The sequence below is a fragment of the Panthera pardus genome, unplaced genomic scaffold (genome assembly GCF_024362965.1).
Source record: "Panthera pardus isolate Hobbes unplaced genomic scaffold, ASM2436296v1 HiC_scaffold_24, whole genome shotgun sequence".
NCBI lineage: Eukaryota > Metazoa > Chordata > Mammalia > Carnivora > Felidae > Panthera > Panthera pardus.
This window is the reverse complement of record NW_026526810.1, coordinates 112507826-112531751: the sequence shown is the minus strand read 5'-3', so window position 1 is coordinate 112531751 and position 23926 is coordinate 112507826. Positions and strand designations below refer to the sequence as shown.

Here is a 23926-nt window from a genome sequence, read left to right as displayed (position 1 = left end):
AAAATCAAAGAAGAGTGGAGAATAGAAAAACAATAGAGAAAGTAAGCAAAATTAAAAGTTGGCTCTTTAAAATGATCAAAATTGACAAACCTCTAGCTAGCTTGAAAAAAGAGATTCAAATTACTAAAAGCAGAAATGAAATGGGGACATTACTATTGACCTTACAGAAATAAAAAGGATTATAGAATACTATGAAATAAATAAATAAATACATACATACTATGAATATTCATATGCCAACAAATAAGATAAACTAAATGGACAAAAACTAAAAACACATGAACTACCAAAACTGACTCAATACAAAATACAAAATATGAATACATACATAACAAGTAGAGGTTGAATCAGGAATAACCCTCCCAATAAAGAAAAGCCCAGACTAGATGGATTCTCTCTCTCCCTCTTTCTCTCTCTCAAAATAAATAAATAAAAATGGGGCACCTAGGTAGCTCAGTCATTTAAGCCTCTGACTCTTGCTTTCGGCTCGGGTCATGATCTCGCAGTTAGTAGGTTCGAGTCCTGTGTCAGGCTTCGTGCTGACAGTGCAGAGCCTGCTTGGGATTCTCTCTCCCCCTCTCTCTCTTCCCCTCCCTCACCCGCTCTCTGTCTGTCTCTCTCTCAAAATAAATGAATAAACTTAGAAGGAAGGAAGGAAGGAAGGAAGGAAAGAAAGAAAGAAAGAAAGAAAGAAAGAAAGAAAGAAAGAAAGAAAGAAAGAAAAGTCATCCAGGTTGGAAAGACGAAGTGAAATTAGTGTGCTATGTTACATTGATTGACTTTTGTATGTTGAACCATCCTTGTATTCCTGAGAGAAATCCCACTTGGTCACGGTATAGTCCTTTTAATATGCTGCTTGATTTGCTTTGCTGGTATTCTGTTGAGGATATTTGCATGTGTATTCATAAGGGATTTTGACTGTAGTTTTGTTTTCTTGTGATGTCTTATTCTGGATTTGGTATCAGAGTAATGCTGGCCTCATATAATGAGCTCCTTCCTCTTCCTTGGAAGAGTTTGAGAAGGATTGGTGGTGTTGATTCTTTAAATGTTTGATAGAATTCACTAGCGAATCCATCTAGCAGAAGAATTTGGGAATTGTGTATCTGATAAGGGTCTAGTATCTAGAATGTTTAAGAATCATAACTCAACAACAAAAAGTCGAGCAACCCAAATCAAAAATAGGCAAAGGCTTTGAATAGACGTTTCTCTAAAGAAGATATACAAATGGCCAAGAAGCACATGAAAAGATGCTCAATGTCATTAGTCATTAGGGATATAAAAATCAAAACCGCAGTAAGATACCACTTCACCCCCACTAATACAGCTATCATCTAAAAAACAGAAAACAACAATTGTCAGTGAGGATGTGGAGAAAATGGAACCCTCCTACATCACTGATGCAGAACTGTGTAGACACTATGGAATCTCCTTTGGCAGTTCTTTAAGAAGTGAAACATAGAATTACCCTAAGATCAAGCAATTCCATTCCTAGCTATAGACCCAGAAGAATTGAAAACAGGTGTCCAAACAAAAACTCATACATGAATCTTCAGAGCAGCACTGTTCACAAGAGCCAAAAGGTGGAAACAACCACCAACTGATCCAACAACTGATGAATGGATAAACAAAATATGGCATTTCATGAAAAGGGATGAGGTACAGATACATGCTTCAACATGGATGAACCTTAAAAACACTATGCTAAGTGAAAAAAGCCAGACACAGAAGACTACATCCTGTCTGAGCGGATTTGTACGAAATGTCCGGAACAAGCAAATCGCTAGAGACAGAAAGCAGATGAGCAGTTACTAGTTGCTGGGGTAAGGGGTAATAGGGAGTGACTGCTTAATGGATACAGGGTTTACTTTAGGATGATGAAAAATGTTCTGGAACTAGATCGTGGTGAGGGTTGTACAATAGTGTGAGTGTACTAAACGCCACTGAATTGTACACTCTGAAATGGTTAGAAGGGTACATTTTGTTTTGTATATTTTACCACAAAGAATAACAATAACGCACATACGCATAATTCTGAAGACAAAGTTCAAAGAAGAAAAGCAACTTAAAATGCAGAAAATTTAAGAAATTACAAATAATCCTTTCGAGCATAAAAAAAAAAAAAAAAACTGCTACATTTTTCTTGTGACCAAGGCCCTTTTCCTACTTACATGTGATATCAACTTCTGCAAGACAAGGGTACAGGGGCCATGCCCAGCCCTGCCCTCTGTGGGGGGACGTCATACCTACCGCCAATTACTCGAATATTGTTGTCCTTTGTCAGAATAGCCTCAGCATGGAATACCAAAACTGGAATTCTCCTGCAGCCTCCGGTCCACATGATACACGGATGATCCCTACAGCCGTAACAAAAGGTTTTCATTAACTGACAGCTCCAAGTCTGAATTAACCACTGACGCAGATCGCTGTGGTTTGCTGCTTAGCAACTTTCCCTCTGCCTGGAACAAGAACCCCGAATGCCCTATGGGAAACCATTCATCTCCCATTCTTAGCCATGTGTTCTATTTACGACTAACTCCCTCCCTGCTCCAGGGACAGGCTTTGATTGGCCTCAGCCATTCAGGGCCTTCACCCCTCAGTTCTAGTTACTGGATCGGGGATGAGCACATAAACCCACTGGAGCCGGTGAGTGTCAGAAGATATGTTGTGAGACCCTCTAGAAGAAAGCTGCTTCCTTTCTCTTCTACAGCAGCTGCAGGAGAGATGGCTTCTTCCCCTTGATGGTGTAAGAGAATGAGGTCTCCAAGTACAACTGTCATTTTGTGTCCTTGAGAGAAGAGCCTGGAGCTGTCAGTAAAGGAGGAAGTCAGTGAAAACCTCATTTGAGGAATGAGAGACGCGAAATCCTGAGAAGCAAACGGGGAGCTGCAGAATCAAGTCTTTCCCGAATATGGGTTAATAAATTCCCTTTATGGGGGAGAGCGGGAAAAAAAATTTTTTAATAAAAAAATAAATTCCCTTTTTTAAGACAATTTATGTTTTAATCCCCAGCATACATAAAGAATCCTAACTAATATACAGCATTCACAATAATTTATATACCCTTTTATACTCTACAGTCCCTTTTTAAGCCAATTTGATGACGCATCCTAAGATTCTGAGCCAGGAACCCAAAATTAATACAAGCGCTCCAATTAAAATCACGTATTTTAAAGCAAGCCTATACAAAATGGAGTAATATTTCTCTCCAGAAAAGGATCTCTGACTTTACTCTCTTCCTCTATCCTCAGGAAATCTCTGTTTAATCAATCTCAGACAGATGTACATTTACTCAAAGATTAGGAAAATCTTCAACCTCCTTTGTGCAAGGAGTTAGGAGGGAAAGAAATGACCGAGTCCCTACTATGTGCCAGGAATAAGAGCTTTCATATGCTATCTCACTTAATCCTCTTACCCACACTAGGAACTGGGGGGGGAAAAAGGGTGTCTCAGAGAGGGTAAGTGATTTGCTGAAGGCCACACAGCTGGTTAAGTAAGAGAAGACGTACCTGAACTCAAGTGTCTGCCTGGGCTCTTTCCCTGTTTCCATCTCCCTAATCACATTTCAGTGATGTTTCGTATATGGAACAACTTAAACCTAACAGTTTGGGAACCTAAACTAATCAATTCCTTAAACAGAATAAGATCCATTTAGCCAAAATTTGGGCCGCTCTCAAAAACTTACATGACCACACCTCTTTAAGAAAGGTCACACTACAGATCTCAGAGCCAAGTCAGACCCTCCCAACCCACGTTTAAAAAGATGCCCATTTTGAATGCACAGGCTGCCAGGCAGACTTGAGACTTTGGATGAGCTGCCAAAGTGTTTTAGCAAAAAAGCAAAGAACACCGTACCTAGTTCATTTCCTGTTTTCTAGAAATGGAATGTGGATGCTTACTGCTCCTACTTTTTGACTTGGGTGCAGTGCCCATTCGTAAGAAAAGGTATTTATCAGGGGCACTTTTTAGCAAGAAGGATTTTTTTGTGGTTTGCTTGCTTTTTAATCTTAAACACCTGTAAAAGGTGGGCACGGGGCCAGATGATTCCTAGGATCTCTTCCAACTGTAATTTTTCTACTATATTTCTAAGTCGGAGGAGAGAGAAAAACTAGGCAGCCTAAACAGCAAAGTCTTGGACAGAAACTCTGGAAATGATGCAAAGTTCCTTGTGAATCTAGCACTAGCTACAAACTGGCACCACTCTGCCTTCCCGCTTACAAACAATGGATCACTGCTCCAAGTTAAAACGCGTGACAAGAGTCAGGAACTCAAGAAACACATACAAGGCTAAGAACAGCCAACGCCCTAACTATGCTGTTTGTGGAAAACCAAATCCCTGATGGAGAAATCCTTCCACTCACAACCTATGAAAAGAGAAAAGAGGTGGCAGACACGTAATGAATTCAGCAGGTCAACTAAAACACACTTAAGGCAGACGCTATGTCGTCTTTAAAAGCATGCTCCCGCCAGGTGGTGCTAAAGGCAAAAGATTCAAAACGGTTAGGAAACTGAAAATCGGGACTTTAAATTTTCATTCACACCAGAAAAAGGTATACATTAAGAAAATACGCTCTTAGAGACATGAACGAACACAAGACTTGGATGATTACCGAAGCAGAAGGTTTGAAGGTTCACTTTACTGAAAGCTTAACAACGTCTTGGTTCTTAAAAAACAATTTCATGAGGCATATATATTATTTACTCCTGGGATCTAGCCTACATAATTCAAAGCTTCTATGCCTTATTCATACCAGTGCCCCTGCTGGAAATGCCTTCGTCATTTCTGTTCATTTAGCCCTACCCTTAAGGCCCAGTTCATCTCACCATCTCCATAAAGCCTTTCCCACCTCCTCCAGCCCCACAGTGACGCCTTCTTTCTCGGAATTCCTATAGTACTCACTGTATAATCATCTGTCGATGATCTTTTTTTCCCCACGTGTATGTTGACGAACTGATATAAAGCTGGCTTTTATGATAGGAATTAAAATTATTTTTTTAGTGCCTTAAGAAACCTTGTATCTAATCCTTCCACATCTACAGTTAAATCTAGCAAAATACAGAAAAATATCCCCTTTAAATTCACTATTTGAAATAATGCAAAACAAGGACTGCCTGGACAGTTTCTAGCCCTGAGGTCCAGGACTGCCAGGCATGAACTCTTTAACACAGCCTTGGGATCTGAGCACATCGACGAGATGGCCATGGAGATACATCTTTGGATTAAATCAACGCCCTTAGATGATTTATGGCCTTATAACTTCCAAAACTTTAAAAATGAAAGCGTATCACTCCAAGTGTGAACAAGACTGGCTTAAGATTCCTAAAGTATAAAATGTCTGATAGTTAGACATGAGCTGCTGGAACATTAACAGTCAAAAGTCAACAGGAGTTTGAAAGGAAGAAGAGCAAAAAATCCATGAAATTGGATTGGGATGGGGAATGACACCTGTATTTTCACTACCTTCTACTAGAAACTTAACCTTTCTCAACTATGAAGGTGGGCAACCTAGCCCAGTGGTACGAGCATCATCTGTGTCTTTGAGTCTGTCTGAAATTAGAGATTTTTTCTACCATATCGCACAGGGGTTGCAGATACCTAAAAATATCATTTACATTTATCACTTAAAGTAGTTATTAACCTTGCCACAAGATCACCTGTGGTCAGTCTTCCTCATCCGACATGAAGCTGGACAACAATTTGGTAGGTCCCACAAAGCAATCAGTCAGCTGCCAAATGGTGACACATCACAGTGGTGGTCCAGACAAACAAGATGCTTCCCAATATTCCCCACTTATAAACGCTAACAAAGACTACCAGACAGAGTGATGAGCTCGTGCAAACTGAGCAAAAACGGTCTTCACACTGCGGTCTTTGGAAAATGGAATTTAACTTACCCACGTTTCAGATGAATAATCTTGTTATTTAATGCATCGGTGAAAAAGCACATATCACTACACTGTGTCACAAGTTTGGGTTTTTTAATCTTAATAACTGCCTTCAATGTAATTGGTACTATTTTTAATGATATATATTTTAAGCACCTAAAAATATTATTCTGATAAGGGATACATGGCATAGAAAAAAGTTAAGAACCCCTGATCCAAGGTGATCTAAAGCATAAAGTCTCCATTTATTCCTTCATTCAGTCACTCAGTCAACAAGTATTTACTGAGTACCTACTATAATATTAGGTTGAACCATCTGAAACTGTCAATATTTTACTGTTTTTGATCTGTCAAAACAGCAATTTCATAGAGTTCAATCTAATACTCATCAGGCCCAACCCTTAAGCCCACTAATAAAAGAAACAGTCATGAAGTAAAAGAATGATCTTGAGGGGTGCCTGGGTGGCTCAGTCGGTTGAGCGTCCGACTTCGGCTCAGGTCATGATCTCACGGTTTGTGGGTTCGAGCCCCGTATCCAGCTCTGTGCTGAGAGCTCAGAGCCTGGAGCCTGTTTTGGATTCTGTGTCTCCCTCTCTGCCCCTCCCCCACTCGCACTCTGTCTCATTCTGTCTCTCAAAAATAAATAAATGTAAAAACAAAATTTTTTTATATGATCTTGAAATCAGAAAGACTGATGCTTGCAGCAAAAGTTAAATTTTGTGAAACAGGTAAGCAACAGCACACAGAAGCAAAAAGTCACAAGAAGCTAAAGTGACTAGAGGGAATTATCCATTTAATTATCCTGAATAAAACTGACCCAAATATAATGTTAAATCTCTATTTTTTCTATGACCTAACAGTGATGAGAAGCCTCTCTCCAAAGCTCTATGAATGTTTCAGTAATTTTTTGTAGTCATATTAAATAATGTAACCTTCTACTTTATAGTAAGAAATCGACTTTAAATTCAATATTAAAGCCAGTACAAATAATGCCTTAACATTTGTATGGCACTTCATCATTTATAAAGTAGTTTCCTACGTATCATTCTATTCGGTTCTAATCATACCTCTACAAAATAGCCAGGGAGATATTATCCCCACTTTCCAGGTTACATAGCATACAAGTACCCAAGGAGACTCACAGAGAATCTTTAAAAATGAATCTTAACTTCGAGTCGCACTCTCTCTTTGTCCTCTGTGCCAAATAATAATGTTAAAGGAGGCAAAACAGCAAAGTGCCTCAAAATCCTGGAAAACTAGGTCTGAATCTCAATCCATCACTTACTCCCCCTGAATCCCTGAAAAAGTTCTTTGATATTTGCATGGCTGAGCTTCATCAAGTGGGAATAATAACATGTTCGGATTAAATGAGATACATCAGTTAAAGCCCTTACCGTCATCTATGCTAAATGATAAGCTGCACTTATCACCGTCATTCATTATTATTATTATGAGAATCCAGCAGTCAAAAACTTGACTCTTACCCAAAAGAACTCAGGAAAGCAGTGTGGTTCAATGGACACAGCACAGGTTACAGAATTCTAATGTACTGCCCCACAGTTACTCTGGTAAGTTACTTGACCTCTCTATATACTACCATTCTATGGTTGTAAAAGCTTTTGAGAAAATAATAGAACCTATCTCACAGAGTTTGGAGGCCTACTTTGCTTTAATGTCTACAAATATCAAAATCTCCTATGTTACAAGCTCCAATCAAGAGTATACAAAGAGCAACATCTAGAGCCAATGTTCACTCCTGAGCCCAGAAACAAAGCCTTATCTCATTTCAGATAGCTAAGGGTAACCAACTAATAAAATCTTGAATTAGATTATGGTTAGAATAAGAGACTCTTAAATACAAAGGACAAACTGAGGGTTGATGGGGGGGTGGGGGGGAGAGAGGGGAAAATGGGTGATGGGCATTGAGGAGGGCACTTGTTGGGATGAGCACCGGGTGTTGTATGTAAGCGATGAACCATGAGAATCTACACCCAAAACCAAGAGCACACTGTCTCCTGTATGTTAGCCAATTTGACAATAAGTTATTAAAAAAAAAAAAAAAAAAAAAAAGGAAAAAAAAATCATGGTCAGAAACTAAAACCAGAGTCAGGCTATACCGAAAGAAGGACTAGGTAAAAGAAGGTATAAGTAAAAGAGAATTATTTTCCACCCTAAAGGCAAAGGGTCAAAAGCAAGCTTGCTCTTACTTACTCTTGGCTTACCACCTCCTCATCCTCTGAGGATGATGCTGTCTCCTCCAGGTCCCGGGCCATCACGACTGGCATTTCCTTTAGGGTTTGTCATGCAGTCAGCAGACGGGGGGCCTCAGAGACCTTTACTTGCAGATTCACTGGATCAAACAATTTAGGTGGCAGTGATTCCTGCAAGAAAGCCAAATGATTCGAAACACAACAGGGTTGTCTATTTGTTGGTTATTGCTATTAATCTTCCAAGTCTAAAAAAACGAATATTTACCTAAATGGTGCCCAACCTCTGGAAGCTTACCTTCTCTCACAGTGCCCCACTAATGCCACAAAAATCAAAATTTTTTTCCAAACATACTGTCTGTCCTCTGTGCATTTAGAGAGCTGCTATTAAAAAATAATAATAAAATAAAATAAAGAGCTCTTATTAAGTTTGAGCTTCTCATTTTTCTTTTACATACTAAATCTAATAAGACTTAGCTCTTAGAAAAGTCTGAAATAGGTAGTCGATTGCCTAAAACAGACTCCTTGCTTAGAAAAACCTGTCTGGGTTAAAAATAAAAACTCAAGATTTACGATCCTTGAAATTATTTCTTTAGACTCTATGACAAGCACACAGGTAAAATGCCCTCATTTTTCCACTAAAACAAACTCAACCACTAAACTAAAAGATTAATATATTCTCCTGAATCAAGGTCATAAATAGCTGGGAGAAAAAAACAAAAACAAAAACACTGTCCTTTCAAACACTCAAAAATTATTCTCCCTTACTAAAAATCACAAACTATGATCTGAATCTCGAAAAGGCATTAAAATTAGGATATTTCTAACTTAAAATATGTTTTCATAGTAAAAAGTACGTTTGTTGGGTGTTTAGGGCTGAAATGGAAATTACAGATATAGAAAATGAAAATGTTTAAATGACCATAACCCTATCACTCAGAGATAATCATCTGATGTCGATCTTTGCAAATCTTATTTTTCTATGCATTCATATACACATATAAGATCGTAAACAGGACAAAAAACCGTGGATCCCGATAATGATCCCTACAGATCTTCAGCGGAATGGGCACGATCTAATAACTTCAAAGGCGTTCTTCGGGGGATTCCCAACGGGATTTCCCGATCTTTCCCAAAATGTTGGGAAGTCCTTTAAATTAAAACGAAACAAACAAGACCTCCAAGCGAGGAACGTATGCCAAACCTGTCGCAGGCTGCCAGCAGAGTAGAGAGAGACACGGAGATCGGAAGAAGATTAAGGACAACTCGCTCAAGAAGCGTCCTCGCCCTAAAGGGATCAGCCCCTCAGCCCCACCCCCGGCTCACCCCAATCCCAGGTAGGTCCTCAGATGCTCCCCACGGAAAGGACAGGGGCGACTCCGCCGCAGCGATTCAGCCTAGCGCGCCCGGAAGCCAACAGCTGCTCCCAGACTTCAAGAGGGAAGTGCAGCAGCTGGCGCCCGCCCAGACCCGGGAGCTCACCTCCCTCCGGTAGGGAAGCGCCCCGGCGCAGGCGTTTACCTGTCTCATCTTCCCATGGCTCGGAGCCGGCGGGCGGGGACCGCGCTCTGCGCCTACCACCCTCTCCTCCTTCCCCAGGCGGGCTCACGGCCGCCGCCGACGGCTGCTTCCCCCGTTACTACAACAACCAACAAGCAACCGCCCGCTGGGAGCCACTGCGCAGGCGCCCGCCACCCCGCGCTGAAAACGCTCGACTTCGGGCGCGAAGGAATTTCGTCACCGCGGCGCAGCGCGGGCGCAGAGCTTTGCCCTCAACAGAAGTCTTGAGTTGTTTTTTCCGCTCTTTTCCCCTCCACTACTAAGGGGTTGACTCCAGCCGCGAAGTTCTTCCGCCACGCTCAAGAAGAGGGCTCACTGCGTGAGCAGCGGTACAGAGGGGCGGGGGCGGGAGGGGAGGTGCCTTGAGAAGCGGCACCCGCTGATTGGCAGTAAAGGGGTTCACGCCCCATCTCCTGCTCGAGCAAAGCAGGAGCAGCCAATCAGAGCGAAGACTGACGGAAACGACCCAATCCTGGAGCCGGGCTGTGGGCGGGGGCGAGGACAAATGGCTCAGGTGGACTCCTCGCTGGAGCTGTTTTGGATCTTTGCTGCTGCTGCTCTTCCTGCTGCCGCCGCTGCTCAGCTGGGGTTCCGGTCACCAGGTAGGCGCAACATGGGGAGAAAAGAGAGGGAGGCATTTTTGTGCCATCTGATTGAGAGGATCCGGAGAGTCTGGAAAAATGGAGGTGGGGTGGAAGGAAGATCCCTGGGAGGCAACCTTCTGGGGGACAAGGGGTTCGAGAGACCTTGAGAAGGAGGAGCTAGGACTATGAAGAAGAAGGCATGGTAGGTTCAGGAAACCAATGAAGGAATGAGCAGGCACTATGAGCCTAGCCCAGGGCAAGGACCCTTCACTTTCTCATGTAATTCTCACAATAACCCTTGCGATAGGTGTTTTTTAAGCTCCGTTTTGCAGATTTCTCACCCAGGGTCACACAGGTGCTGAATGATCGGGGCAGGATAGGAACCTCTCTCTCTCTCTCCTGACTAGTTTTAACACCACACCTTTGCCGGGCCGGGCCAGGAGAAAATTTGAGAATAGATGCTGGATGCTTTAGGAGGCCCTAAAGCTTTAGGGAATTTGGGGGAGAGGGATGGGTGGAGCAGTTCGGAAGAGTGCTGAGGTTCTGCGCTCATCAGCTATCGTGGGGATTTCTAAGAGCTTCCGTGAGATGGGCAGAAGTTCTCTCAAAGATGGGGCCTTCCATCAGGCTTTTCTGACCCTGGGAGGTGAAAGCGCGAGTCTCCTACTGAGGAATGGTGAGAAAATAAGGAGGCGGGGGGGGGGGCGGGGGGGGGGCGGGGGGGAGGGTGATATCTTGAAAGATGAGGGAATCTTGGCCCATGCTGTGACGCCTGTGATCTCCAGTAAAGCTCTATTCTCTCTGGACTTCAACTAGGTCCACTGTTGTGATCTACCATTCCCTGAGGGATTTGTGCTTCCTCCTCTAGAGCTTTTCTTTTCTTTTCTTTTCTTTTTTTCTTTTCTTTTCTTTTCTTTTCAGTGCTTCACACTGTCAGGCCATTGCTGACTTTAATATCTATTTCAACTGTGTAGCCTAAGACACTGAAACTTCTGCCAGAGTGACCAAAAAAAGCCTGATAGTTTATCACCACTTCAGGCCCAAGGAGTTAACCTGACAAAAGATAAACTGTGGGGAAAGCAAAAAAGCAGCCAAAAACAAAACAAAACCACAGTGAAGATGAGAAGTAGTTCTATTACTAAATTCTTAACGGGAGTTTTATTTAAACCAAGTAGATTGAAATCATTGCTCCTCAAGGGTTCATTTTTTTTTAAACAAAAAGTATACCATGTGAGGACTTTGTATACAGCTTCGAGACAGAAGTGGATATAGTGTGTTTGTCTCCCTTAAAAATGGAAATTTCATTAAAAAAAAAAAAAACTTCATCAAACTATTCTCAGGGAGGCAGTATTGCAGTGTGAGTCCAACAGATCATGGTTTGTATCTCCACTCTGCCATATGTTAGCTGTGTAACCAAGCAAATCCCTTAATGTCTCTGTGCCAGCCCTCATCTGTAAAATGGAAATAGGAATAGTCCCTACCCACCTTGTTTAAGGATTGATTAAATGAGATAATGTATGTTAGGTGTTTGGCAAAGTGCACGGCCTATCCAAGTGCCCAATAACTGTTAGCTGTTACTCTTTCTCTTACAACCCAACACCAACATTGCTGTTTCGTTCTCTGTGTAATTTTCCTGCTAGTTCTCAAGTCACGGCAGCTTATTTATTTTTAACTTTTAGATCATTTAGCTTATGGAGCCCGATGTACCTGAGAACCAGAGTGGAAAAAAATCTGAGAGTGTAAATATTGCCCGTACTCCACAGGTTCCACGCTAATATATAAGGCTTGGAAGGATCTGTCATCAGTAGCCCGGCAGGTAACCATTGGTAGATTTACAGTCACCTTTGAGCCACTTACCTTAAAAAGAATGACATAAAAAAACTAGGCTAGGAGTAAAGATAGCAAAAGACTGATTCCAACCAAGAGAAAAGGCTAACATTGTGGAGAAGTTGCTTAGACAAAAATAAGTACCGTGTCACTTATTGCAAAGTATACTGTTGATTCACCACTATTAGTCTAACTAAATATTGAGACCGGTTTCTATAAGTCTTACTCAGAAGTCCATTTTATCACTGGGCATATGGGTGGCTCAGTTGGCTAAGCATCCGACTCTTGATTTCCACTCAGGTCATGATCTCACGGTGTGTGAGATCAAGCCCCAAGTTCATGAGATTCTCTCTCTCTCTCCCTCCCTCTCTAAATAAATAAACTTTAAAGAAAAAAGAGACCATTTTATTAATTTATAGTAAAATTTGTACACCTCCTTTTCATCCGTTCCTTCCCCCCCCCCCCTTTTTTTTTTTGGCTAGGTTTACCATTTCCAGCCCCAGGCATTATTTAGCCTTTTTCACTCTAGGTAAAGGTTAGCACCCTTTGGTTTTGGGTGAAGTAACAATAATATGTCAAGATAACTGAGGGTAGATGAGCCTCAGAGACTTAGAAAGCAGTTCACAAATTGATTGCCCAGATAAACTTAGTACAGCCTTCATGAGTGGGATACAGGTTAACTACACAAGTCAGAGAGCTCATAGTTGAAGTAGACTAATTGTCTCACGTTTTTTGCCTTTGTTTCCAAGGCAAAGAGCCCTCTCGGGTTGGCCGGAAGTCATGAGCCGTTTCTTGAACGTGTTACGAAGCTGGCTGGTGATGGTGTCCATCATAGCCATGGGAAACACACTGCAGAGCTTCCGAGACCACACCTTTCTCTATGAAAAGCTCTACACCGGCAAGCCAGACCTCGGTAAGAAGTCAGAGAATTGCCTCCTTTGCGGGAGCTGCCTAAATTGTGGTTCCTAGGCCAGGCCGTCCATGAGAACCACCTAGGAAATTTAAAAACGAACAAACAGCACAGCTGCCTGTTTTCTTCTCCAAACTTATTTCCTGAAACTTTCGCCCCACTCCTGAATGGGACCCAAGGGTGTAGTTTTTCCTAACTTTCCAGGTGATTCTGATGCTGGCTAACCTAACCTTTGGCAGCCAGTGGAACAACAGACTTTGTGGATAGCACTTGGCCCTCTTCCCCCCAAGCTTGTCTGAATACCTTTTCATTCATTCTATACTGCCCTATACGTTTTACAGGCAATACAAAAAGTATTACAAGGGCAAGTGAGGAAATCGAATTATTTGGTGACTCTGGGATTCCCCACTAGAAAGCTATAAAGAAGCTTTTCATATTATCTCAGCCCTCTTCAGAAACTAGGTTGTGCCCCAAATGGTTTATATTCTGTGTTGCAAATGGGAAGTTATAAAACCAAAGTCTTCCCAAACCGTGACGAGCCCCTGAGATGATACCCGACATTCCTCTGAGCTGGTGTCCCAAAGTGAAGCTTAGAAGGCCTCTGGTGGCCTGTCCCAGCTTCCTGAGCCTCTCTGCTGAGACCATTTTCACATTTCAGCTTGCGCTTCCTTGCACCGATGTGTGGGGTAGTGGTGTTTGAGCTGCAGGATCATTTCACGCAGCTGACAATTCTGTGTCACATTTATAGCTAACCCAGATTTGGGCCCTGACCTAGCTCATTTTTCTGCAACGTCTCCACATAAAGTGAATCTAAGTAGGCTAAGGCTCATTTTGAACAAAACTCAAGTACAGTAGGAGTAAAGAACCTGGAAGAGTGGGTGGGACAGTTCACTTTTTCACCCTCAAACACTGCCTTCTGATGACTGTAGATGCACAGGATTGCAGAAATTACCTGGTCTGGTCCTTTTTTTTTTTTTTGAGAGAGAGAGCACGTACAAGTGAGGGAGAGGGAGGGAAAGAATATTAAGCAGCTCCACACTCAGCACAGAGCCCGACGTGGGACCGTGAGATCATGACCTGAGCCGAAATCAAGAGTCAGACACTTAACCAGCTGAGTCACCCAGGCACCCTTGGTCTGACCCTTTAAGTTTAAATTGAGAGAGAAAAGTCCAGGGGTCATGTGATTCACTCAAGGGCATATAGCTGTGCAAAAGAACTGTAGGTGGGTAGGTGGGTGTCTTATCTCCAGCCCAGAAGCAGAGACTGTCTTCCCCCCCCCCCTCCTAATCTGGGGGCTGTCATGGTACTCTGCTGATAACCACAGTATTCTGGAGCATCCCGTAGAATGTCACTTGGGGCCTAGTGTGGTTAGGGCTGGTGAGATACTCCACTTTTGTATCTCACTAACTAGAGATATTTCCTCAATCTTTTCATCAGAAAAGCTATCAAACTTGTTTATAAAAATTACAGCTTTCCAGGGCCGCCCACTAGATATTTGGCATATGGGATTTTTTTCCCACCTTACTACCACGTAAAGGCCTTCAGGGTTATGAAATTGGTATCACTGTCTGGTTTTCCAAAGGATGGAAAATCCTTAAAGCCCAAATAAACATTAGTAGACCTTTCAGTTATCAGTCTTGTCCCTTACAATTTCTCTTGCTCAGTAGACCAGCAAAGGAAAACTTTCACTGTTGTGGCATTCGTGGCCACAGGATGCCTTAGATAAATGGCTGTACATTGCAGTCAACCCAGAGAGAGATTTTTAGAAAATACTTCATGCCCAGGGCCTGCCTTCAGAGAATATGATTTAATTGGTCTCGTTCCCAGGTCTTGAGAAATGGATAAAGCTTCTGTAGTTGACTCTAATAAACACCCAGGGTCAAGAACAGCTGCTGTGGAGGACTATGATCAATACTTTCAGGACAAGATTCTTAGTACAGCGGTATCAGAACAAAGCCACCAAGAGCAGGGTGGCCGCAGCAAACACCAAACAAGCAGTGTTTTGTTCCAGTACAAAGTGCACAGGAAAGCAGCTCGGTTTGGCCTTTGTTCAAATAATACAGATCTGGATCCAAGAGAAGACTTCGTCTCTTCAAAACCAGACTGAGCATCTAGATAAGCCCCCGGATTTCTGAGTCCTCTCCTGCCTCAGCCTTGAAAGCTTACACCGCCTAGACATCTTGTATTGACAGACCACTATGTGCAACATTCCCCCAAACGTGCGCTGACCCACACTTGCTGGACTTCACCAGCACCTGAGTGGCTTCCAGGGCAGAGGCATAAACGTCTGCATTCAGGAGTTATTGCCTAAGTGGGCCCTTTGTTGGGTTTCTCCTCTTGAAATTCCCCCACCCAACTGTAGACATGTGAAGAGGAGCTAAGCCGTTCTCATTCTGGAATTCCTTCCATTCCTTCTAGTTCCCATGTGTAGCACCAGAGCCTCCCCTCTGCCCAGCCAAAGAGAGTTCAGGCTTAGTAGCCTGCCTCCCATGAACCACCAGTGAGGTGAGAGGAGTTTGGAGGGAACCTCACCCCTGACTCTCTCAACACTCTTGCTTTTTCCTACCATACAGTGAATGGCCTCCAAGCTCGGACCTTTGGGATCTGGACCCTACTCTCATCAGTGATTCGCTGCCTCTGTGCCATCGACATCCACAACAAGACGTATGTAAGGGAAGAAAGAGCTTAAGCATTCCTTGTTGGAAATCAGGTGCCAGGCATATCCAGTGTGCCCCTCCCCTTGGAGACCTGCTGATGTTCATACATTAGCCTAGAACATGGATAATAAAACGTTAATGGGTTCTATTCTTTCCAAGCCAAAAAAACATAATAGGCCTAACAGGTCTTTGAAGTTTGAAAATTCTTTGGAAGTCGGTAGCAACTGGCTATTACCATTGATCCAGTGGCCTGCAGCACATCCCTCCACTCCTTTACTAAAGAATCAGCCTTTCTCTGCTCCAGAAGTAGAGTAGTGTGCTCTTTTTAGAGCAGCCACCCACATATACCTTATTCTCACATTCCTCAAGAAGTAGGAATGACCAAAAATCACAATCCATGCGAAAAGGAACCCACAAGTAAACTGCTGTGCGCCTATGCAGAGTCCACATGTGAGGGTGAAAGAGAGCCCAGGACTCCTAACATTCTGCCTCTAGGGTCGTCACACTGCCTCGGACCATTTGCAGAGGGCCATAGCCTCCTGTCTACATAATGCTGTAACCGGTGCTGACCACTGGAGGGGGCTCGAGCTTCCTTTCCAACCATCCTCACCACAACCAAAGTGGCAAGTTTGCTCCAGTCAGTGGCTAAGGCCACCAAAATACCAACCTCACACTAAAATGTTTTTCTGTCATATCCAAGCTCTCAGCATTTGGGAAAAGAGGAGGTGATGATATTTACCGAACACCTCTGATTAATGCCAGGAGCTTTTATCCACATGACCTTGATTAAGTCTCCTAGCAGCCCTGGGAGATAATGGTTTTCATTCCTGATTTTGCAGATCTACATATTAGAGACCCAATTAATTTGAACTGAGGAAGGCCAACTCAAGTGGGATTTGAAGCAATGCTATTAACCCTGCGATCTCTCCCAACTTTTAAAGTTTTTTTTTATTTTTATTTTTTGTAACTTGAAACTATAGTTTGACTTGTTCTAGATTGACATGTATTTTTGGAAGCAGTGTGGTTTAGTGGAAACAGCCTGGGGCCCAAGAATGAAAACAAGAAAATGGGCTCTTGTCTCAGTTCTCCTGGTAACTATTTTTGTAGCTGCAAGTTCATTATACGGTTGACCCTTGAACAACATGGGGATTAGGAACAGTGGCTCCCTATAGTTGAAAATCCACATCTAACTTTTGACGCCCCCCAGAACTTAACTACTAATGGCCTACTACTGACCAGAAGCCTTACTGATAAGAAAGTCGATTAGTACATATTTTGTACATTATCTGTGTTATATATTGTGTTCTTACAATAAAATAAGCCAGAGAAAAGGTTCTTAAGAAAATCATAAGGAAGAAAAAATACAGTACTGTACTGTATTTATCTAAAAATCCACATGTAGGGGCACATGGGTCACTCGGTCAGTTAAGCATCCAACTCTTGATTTCAGCTCAGGTCAAGATCTCACAGTTCGTGAGATGAGCCCCCTACTGGACCCTGAGCTAACAGGGCAGAGCCTGCTTGGGATTCTGTCTCCCTGTCTCTGCCCTTCCCCTGGTTTCTCTCTCTGTCTCGAATTAAGTATTTAAAAATCCACATATCACATAAAAGTGGACCCTTGCTGCTCAAACCCATTTTGTTCAAGGACCAGTTCACTTTCTTCGGCATCTTGGTCTCTTTATGTATAAGATGAAACCAGTATATCTGTTGTACCTCTCAAGGTGACTGGGAGGAAGAACTAATTCCTTTAAAGACCTTTATGTGATAAAGAATTGCCGATAGGTATAAGAGGTGTATCTTTCATTTGCTGTGCTTTTGGAATGAGACTTACCTCATCATCCCCCATTCCTTTCCCCTTCTTCCAACACAGGATAGCCACAAATGCCGACTTCTGTTTCTAGCCTTTTTTAGCCTGGGACGCTGGTCCATGTTCTTCTGATCTACACTGGGATTCGATTTCCTTCCTAACCAGAAATTCAAATTCAGCACCCAAACATACGTATTTACTGACTGTATAAAAACATACACAGGAATGATAAAATTCAAATTTAACATATCAGTTCCTTCTGGGGAGGGAGGGAGGGGGGCTCGGGAAGGGGGTCCAGGTGGGATTAGGATACACAGAATGCTTTAACTGATTACCTGTAATATTTTGTTTCTTAGAAAAAGTATCTGAAGCAAAAATGTCAAAACATCCAGATTTGCTGGAGCAGGGTATTGGTTGCATACAGGTTCATTAGAATATTCTCTTATCAACAATGTTTTGTATGTTTAAAGTATTTCTTAATTTTAAATTTTTCACAGTTAAAAAAAGATATCTCCAATCCATGTGGTCAGTCGTCCTATAACCTATCTCTTTTCCACCTCTTGGTCAAAACGGAGGAAAGAGTTCTCTTCCCATGAGATTATCACTGTGTCCTCCACCATTTTCCTAGGCTAAGATACTAAATAACCAGCCCACGTTGCAAGAGCGTCTAAAAGCCTCACAGAGGTCCTTGCTGCTCATGCCCCATTCAGGCCCTTCACTCTGTGGCATCCCTCGTATACACCTGCCAGGTGGGCGTGGACTACAGAGCCAAGTGAGTAGAATATGTAAGCGTGATTGATCCGAAACTGTCTATACTGCTAGGATTGCCATAACCCAGACTCGCTTTGCTGTAGCTGGCTTCACCACCTTGCCACGACTCAGAGACCCACTCTGGATGCCTGAACCGCACTCTCAGTCTAGCAGTGGAAACCTTCCGTTTTGTCCTAGTAGAGGATAAATCGATGTGGTCGAGCAGACAGGTCTTTCTCTGGCCCAAGTCTCCTCTCCCTTTAGCCATAGTCGCCTCCCTGGGTTGGCTTCTGTGTGTGTGGAGCCAGACCTCTACTCTTCCTCTGCGCCCCACAAGCATCGCCTCTGTTCTCACGTCTGTCTGCTCCCTTGCAGGCTGTACCACATCACACTCTGGACCTTCCTCCTCGCCCTGGGCCACTTCCTCTCCGAGCTGTTTGTCTTTGGGACCGCAGCTCCCACGATTGGCGTCCTGGCACCCCTGATGGTGGCAAGTAAGCATCCGAGCACCCCAGACCTCCCGCAGGAACTGCACCCTCGGGCTGGGGCAGAGGGCAGACACACAAGGGTGTAAGAAAGTGCCGTGCCTGTGTCAGCCACGAACCTTTTCTCTGTGTTGAAGGTTTCTCGATCCTGGGTATGCTAGTTGGGCTTCGGTACCTAGAAGTAGAACCAGTATCCAGACAGAAGAAGAGAAACTGAGGCCAACGTTACCAGCTCCAAGACTCCATCCTCCACCTTTGCTGTCCCCTACCTTTATCCTCCCTCCTTTTAGTTCTTCTTTTCTGCACCATCCTGAGCCCTCTGACCCCCTGCTAGCCTTTTACGTTTGGGGTTTTTCTTTAATTATGTTTACGATACCGTATAACTTTCATACAGAAAAGTATATGATGTGTACAAACAATTTAAAGAATCATTTTAAGGTGGATACCCCATACCTTCCCCCAGACCAAGAAATTGCCAGCACCTTCGAAACCCACTGTGTGCCCTTCCTCCACCAGCAGCCTCTTCCAGGACCCTTTTCCAGCCTTCTGCTTTTTCCCTTTTATTTTCATCCCTTCATCTGACTTGCGTGGTGGGAACACGTGAACTGTGAAACTTAACAGCTGCTGCCTTGCCCAGAGCAGCAGCCTCCAAGGGCTGCTTCGGGGTTGCCCTCCCAGGTCGGGCTCCTCTCTGCTGCTGGACCCGAGACTCTGAACCATTCGAGAAATGGGCAGTTCTTCTAAGAAGGGCTCCCCTGTGAGTGAGCATGGCTCACATCCTTGTGTCTACAAGTGGATTGGGGTTGGAAGAGTCTGGGCTGTTTTTAGACCTTCTGGTCAGCTGTATTTGTGTAACGAATTTTGTAGTAAATAGAAAAACCCTGTGCTTGGATCAGTCCTTGTACTTTGACCTTCCCTAAGCCAGGAGCGCTCCTGCTCTCCTCTGAGCTGTAGCAGAGGAGAATCGCAGCATTTTGTGGATCAAATACACTATAATGAGTAGGACAGCTCAAGGACCCAGGCACACCTGGCTGCCGCTGGCACGTCTGGTCACTTGTTCATTTCTCCTGAAGTCCAGTCTGCCTCTCCTTCCCCACCTTCAAGATTCTGAGTTCACAACTGAACGGTCAGGAGGACCCTTTCTTGTTTTCTTGCTAAGGAGGAGACAGCTTCTTGAGAAAGCAGAGGCAGAAAATAGCACGGAAGGAACAGCTGCCTAACCATGGAAAGGAGAGCTTGAAACCCCAATGATAATGGGCTCGAGCAGGTAGTTGCCCTCCAAACAGAATTCTGAGGGGCTCCTCACTGGCGGGGCCCACACGCAGTGTGTAGACTCAAGAACCCATTCATTACATCAACAAAGTATTTATTGAACATTTAACTCCAGGCCAGACACTTGAGAAAGAGAAATGATGTCCCAGGCAATGTCCCTGTTCCTGTGGCCCTTGCAGTGAAGTCAAGGTAATGGACAATAAAGCAACACACAAAAACAACTTCAGACGCTAAGAACTCTAGAATACAAGGTTTTAGGGCGCTGGGTGGCTCAGTCGGTTAAGCGGCCGAGTTCAGCTCAGGTCATGATCTCACAGTTTGTGGGTTCGAGCCCCACATCGGGCTCTGTGCTGACAGCTCAGAGCCTGGAGCCTGCTTCCGATTCTGTGTTTCCCTCTCTCCCTCTGCCCCTCCCCAGCTCGCACTCCGTCTCTGTCTCTCTCAAAAATAAAATAAACGTTAAAAAAAAAATTTAGAATACAAAGTTTTATGATCAAGAAGGTAGGGGGTGCACAGTTCAGATTATCAGGAAAGGACTCCCTGAGGGGATGGGATTTGAGCTGAGCCTTGAATGCCCAGGCATTAGATGTCTTCATATAGGAGGCAGACATTTAGGGCAGAGGGAACAGCATCTGGAAGGTAGGAACCATCTTGTTGAAGGAGTAAGAACCAAGTAGAGAAGTTGGGAAGAGAAAGGTGAGCGGTCAGGGAGGCAGGGGACTTGCAAAGGCAGGATAGGAAGCTTAAAGTTAAACACTTTAAGCTTAATAAATACTTAAATGCACTGAGAATTCTCTATCAGTTAAGGCTTTTTAGGTGAAAAGAACAAAACTGTCTTAAACTAGCTTAAACAATAAAGATAACATTGGCTCGCAAAATTGAAAAGTTCAGTGGATTATAGGCTTCAGGAATGGTTTGATCTGACTCTGCTCTGCCCTCCTGTGTTGGTTTCATCCTCAGGCTGGCTTCCTTTATGGTGCCAAAAGTGGTTGCAGCAATACCAGGCCTCACATGCCAACACTACGTCTAGAAAAATAGCTCAGGGATACAGACTATCCCTCCCTCACCAACTACTGTTAAGGAGATAGTAAAAGCAATGATTTTGCAGAGTTTGCATGTAAGTGTAGATCCACATGGAGCCCACCTAAGAAAGTGAATTGAAAACATGCATGAGTTGGATGCGGATCCTCTGAGCATACATCCTAGAAATGTGATTCCTGATGAGCAAAGACAAGATCTAAAGGATCCAAAGAGACGATTTAGAGTAGTTGGAAGATATTATGAATATTCTATTTCTTTAACCGCCAGTCTTGGCTCCCTTCCGAGATGATTTAAAGTAGAATCCGTAATGTCTCTCCAGCTCAGAACTGCTAACAGATAATGGTCCCAGAACGCCACAGACACAGTGCAATTTCCAGGAAAGAGATGCACAGAAAGCCGATAGCAGCATGTCCAGATCACAGTACGGGGTGAACGCACCTGGGAAGGGAGAAGTGGCAGTTGGCCGGACAGATCAGAAGAGAAGTGGCAGCACCACAGCAGATGCCAAAAGCGTGGACTCTGGCCAGGGCAGGATGGTACAGTCCTAGAACAAATACTTCGGCCACGCTTTGAGGCAGAGCCAGAAACCACAGTGGGCTATCAGCGGTTACCCCGAGTGGACCGTCTGCAAATACACACAGCACAGAAGGCGGTCAGGGTCACGTGCTGGGCGCCGAGTTGCCAGGCACCACGTAGGCCAACGTTCACTTTTACTGCCTTGTCTTTAAAAAGTAACCCACTGGGATGGTAACTTCTGCGTAAACAGAGGACCCACCTCCGCAGAAGGCCACAGGAGCTGCTCCTCTAGCCCCAGCCCCTCCCGCACCTGAAATGGGCAAGACTCTCATTCTTGTGCCAAAAGGCACCTCCGCCCCCACCTGATGACAAGGCAGACCACTCGGAGAATCTTTTATTGCCTTAAATCATCTGGCATTACAAACAAAATACAAATTATGTTCTTAAAATAAAGGAACAAATGGATCTGGTAAACATTCTGTTAAAAAGTTTGAAGGAGCTGAAGAGTAAGCACCTTTCTCCTTATCAAAAGTAAGACACGCTTTCTCTCCACTTCGCTTCCACCCCCAATCACTCCCCCCACCAGAAGTGTGAACTTCTTCTATTACCCGGAATGTACAGAATGTACACACACACACACACACACACACACACACACACACACACACACACATACCTGGTTCCCCTCAGGCAGTGGCCCAGGCACCCCGGCACTGCTGCCAACCGACCCAGGCTGCTCCCGTTTGCCAAGGCCGGGGCAGTGGCCACATCCAAACAGCACCATGGTCATGATCACAGCTGTTCACCACGCAGGAGAAATTACTGAAATGTCTTATTTTCAGGGGACACCACCCAAGGCCATGAGTAGAGCCAGACAGCAGGCTAGGCAGGAGAGGAAGTCACCTTGGGTTGGTTTAAAGGGACTCCCTTTAAATTCACAATATCTGATTTAAAAAAAGATTACTGCTGGAAGAGGGCAGGAAGAGGGGGTGAGTGTAAGAATACTGTCCCCTCCGGAGGCAGGTGCACTTAATTCAAGCAGACTCACTTCCCATTTCAAGGGCCAGCTTTCCTTCTGCCCCTTTCCTCTCATCTCGCAGAAACAGCTGTGGATTTCTCAGCATGGGATGAATCAAGGTTAGCTCTCAGTAAAGGTTACAGGAAGTTGGCTGGGATTTCCCTCCCTTCAGAGAAAGCAAGTGCAGAGGCTGATGGAGTTTCTCAAGGTAGTGTCCACATGAAGGCATCAGAGGTGACTGTGACCCACACGGAAGTCCCTGGGCAGAGACTCTGTAGAAAAGAACTTAGTCCCAAATCAAGCCACCACGGTCCCCAACTGCCTTCACAGGTGCCCTCACACACCTAGGCAGCTCACTCTCCCAAATGGGTTTCTTCTTCATGGCCACAGCAAAATTTCTGTCAAGTTTATTGATGTTTGGTTTGATCAGCTCTTAGGAAAGGGTTTGGAAGCAGACCCCAACCTCAGGCCAGGAGAAACGAGGCCGAGTCCTGATGGCTTCGTTCTGATGCAGTTTTTTTTCTGATGGTGCTTTTTCCCACAGGAGTCAGCAGCCGGGCTGGTGACCCCCAAATTCCCCTCATCCGGAGCAGCTGCCTCTCCTTAGGACTGGGCTTCTAAGGGTCTTAAGACACTAGAAAAAGTTAATATCCTGAATAAGCTTCCTTTCCGCGATAATTTTGCAGGCTCTTTCTTTGCAGGATGGAGGGGAAGGGGGAAGACAGGGCAGCACCGTTCTCCACCAAACTCTCCCAACACCAGCTCCCATAACCCACGAGGGGGAGGGGGCGGGAATGGAGTGTGCATTTGGTGAAAGGTGCCATCGTCCCCAACCAGACCATGCAAGCTCTTGAACGGGTTCCAGGAGGCAGAGGCACCGCCATCCAAGCCACAGATATTCCAGTCGGTTCCCTCCAAAAGCTGCTCCGGTGAAGACCTGTGTGCTGGCAGTGAATGCTGACCAAAGAGGCGGGGGCGGGGGGGGGGGGGGGGTGCCGTCGGTGTTCCCTGAGTCGCCACCACCTTCTTCTCTCAGAAGTGCTCCTCAGACACAATGGTGGGTACTTTGTTGGCATTGCTCTCCTCCTCCTCCTCCCCCTCCTCCTGGAGTTTCTGCAAGGCAAAACAAGCAGGCAACCCTGTGGGTGAAGAGGGGCAAGACTCCACCTGGGCCGGAACGACTGCCTGTTAGTGACCATAATCAGTGGCAAAGTGGGAAAACCAAGAGCCAGAGGCCCCTCGGCGGCCCCAAGAGTAAACAAAGGGAAGAAAAGCAACCAGTCCTTGCCAGTGTGCCCTTTAAACACACACACCATCACAGCATCCTCAAAGAAAAAAGCCAAGAAAGCCATCTCTGATGCCACAGCGACCACAAACCATCCTGTTCCAAGTGCCATTCCAGGCTCCCT

At 44.4% G+C, this 23926-nt stretch overlaps 3 protein-coding genes across 32 annotated transcripts in view; 1 reads left to right on the top strand and 2 right to left on the bottom strand.

The window, feature by feature from the left end:
• The window catches only part of TTLL5 (tubulin tyrosine ligase like 5), a 299024-nt gene extending 289307 nt beyond the window's left edge, over nt 1–9717 (bottom strand). For 22 of the 23 annotated variants that reach the window (XR_002074563.2, XR_002074564.2, XM_053889627.1 and 19 more), the window contains exons 1-3: nt 9612–9717; nt 8095–8264; nt 2248–2354 (exon numbers count right to left, since the gene is read on the bottom strand). Coding sequence is in view for 21 of the 23 variants with exons in the window: in XM_053889627.1 (XP_053745602.1) it covers nt 2248–2354; nt 8095–8168 (181 nt within the window). In the remaining 2 variants the exon portion in view is untranslated. Of the gene's footprint in view, nt 1–2247; nt 2355–8094; nt 8265–9416; nt 9516–9611 lie in introns of those variants that run through there. The other variant, XM_053889621.1, reaches the window with a different exon arrangement.
• Nucleotides 9718–10124: 407 nt separating this feature from the next.
• ERG28 (ergosterol biosynthesis 28 homolog) lies at nt 10125–21973 on the top strand. Of its 7 annotated transcripts, none has more exons than XM_019427230.2 (6): nt 10125–10252; nt 12811–12974; nt 15545–15639; nt 18064–18207; nt 18561–18679; nt 21303–21973. In XM_019427230.2, exons 2-6 carry the CDS (start codon nt 12842–12844, stop codon nt 21529–21531), a joined length of 720 nt encoding a protein of 239 aa, XP_019282775.2. In that variant the 5' UTR covers nt 10125–10252; nt 12811–12841; the 3' UTR covers nt 21532–21973. The 7 variants fall into 7 exon arrangements, with proteins under 7 accessions (XP_019282775.2, XP_019282776.1, XP_019282773.1 ...); XM_019427231.2 differs by lacking the exon at nt 21303–21973 and adding an exon at nt 20903–21089 and having other exon boundaries at nt 10126–10252; XM_019427228.2 differs by lacking the exon at nt 21303–21973 and adding an exon at nt 18808–19562 and having other exon boundaries at nt 10130–10252.
• The window catches only part of FLVCR2 (FLVCR heme transporter 2), a 55786-nt gene continuing 53738 nt past the window's right edge, over nt 21879–23926 (bottom strand). The window contains exon 10 of one of the 2 annotated variants that reach the window (XM_019427224.2): nt 21879–23630. In XM_019427224.2, the coding sequence (XP_019282769.2) occupies nt 23550–23630 (81 nt within the window). In that variant the 3' untranslated portion in view covers nt 21879–23549. The remainder of the gene's footprint in view (nt 23631–23926) is intronic. The other variant, XR_002074565.2, reaches the window with a different exon arrangement.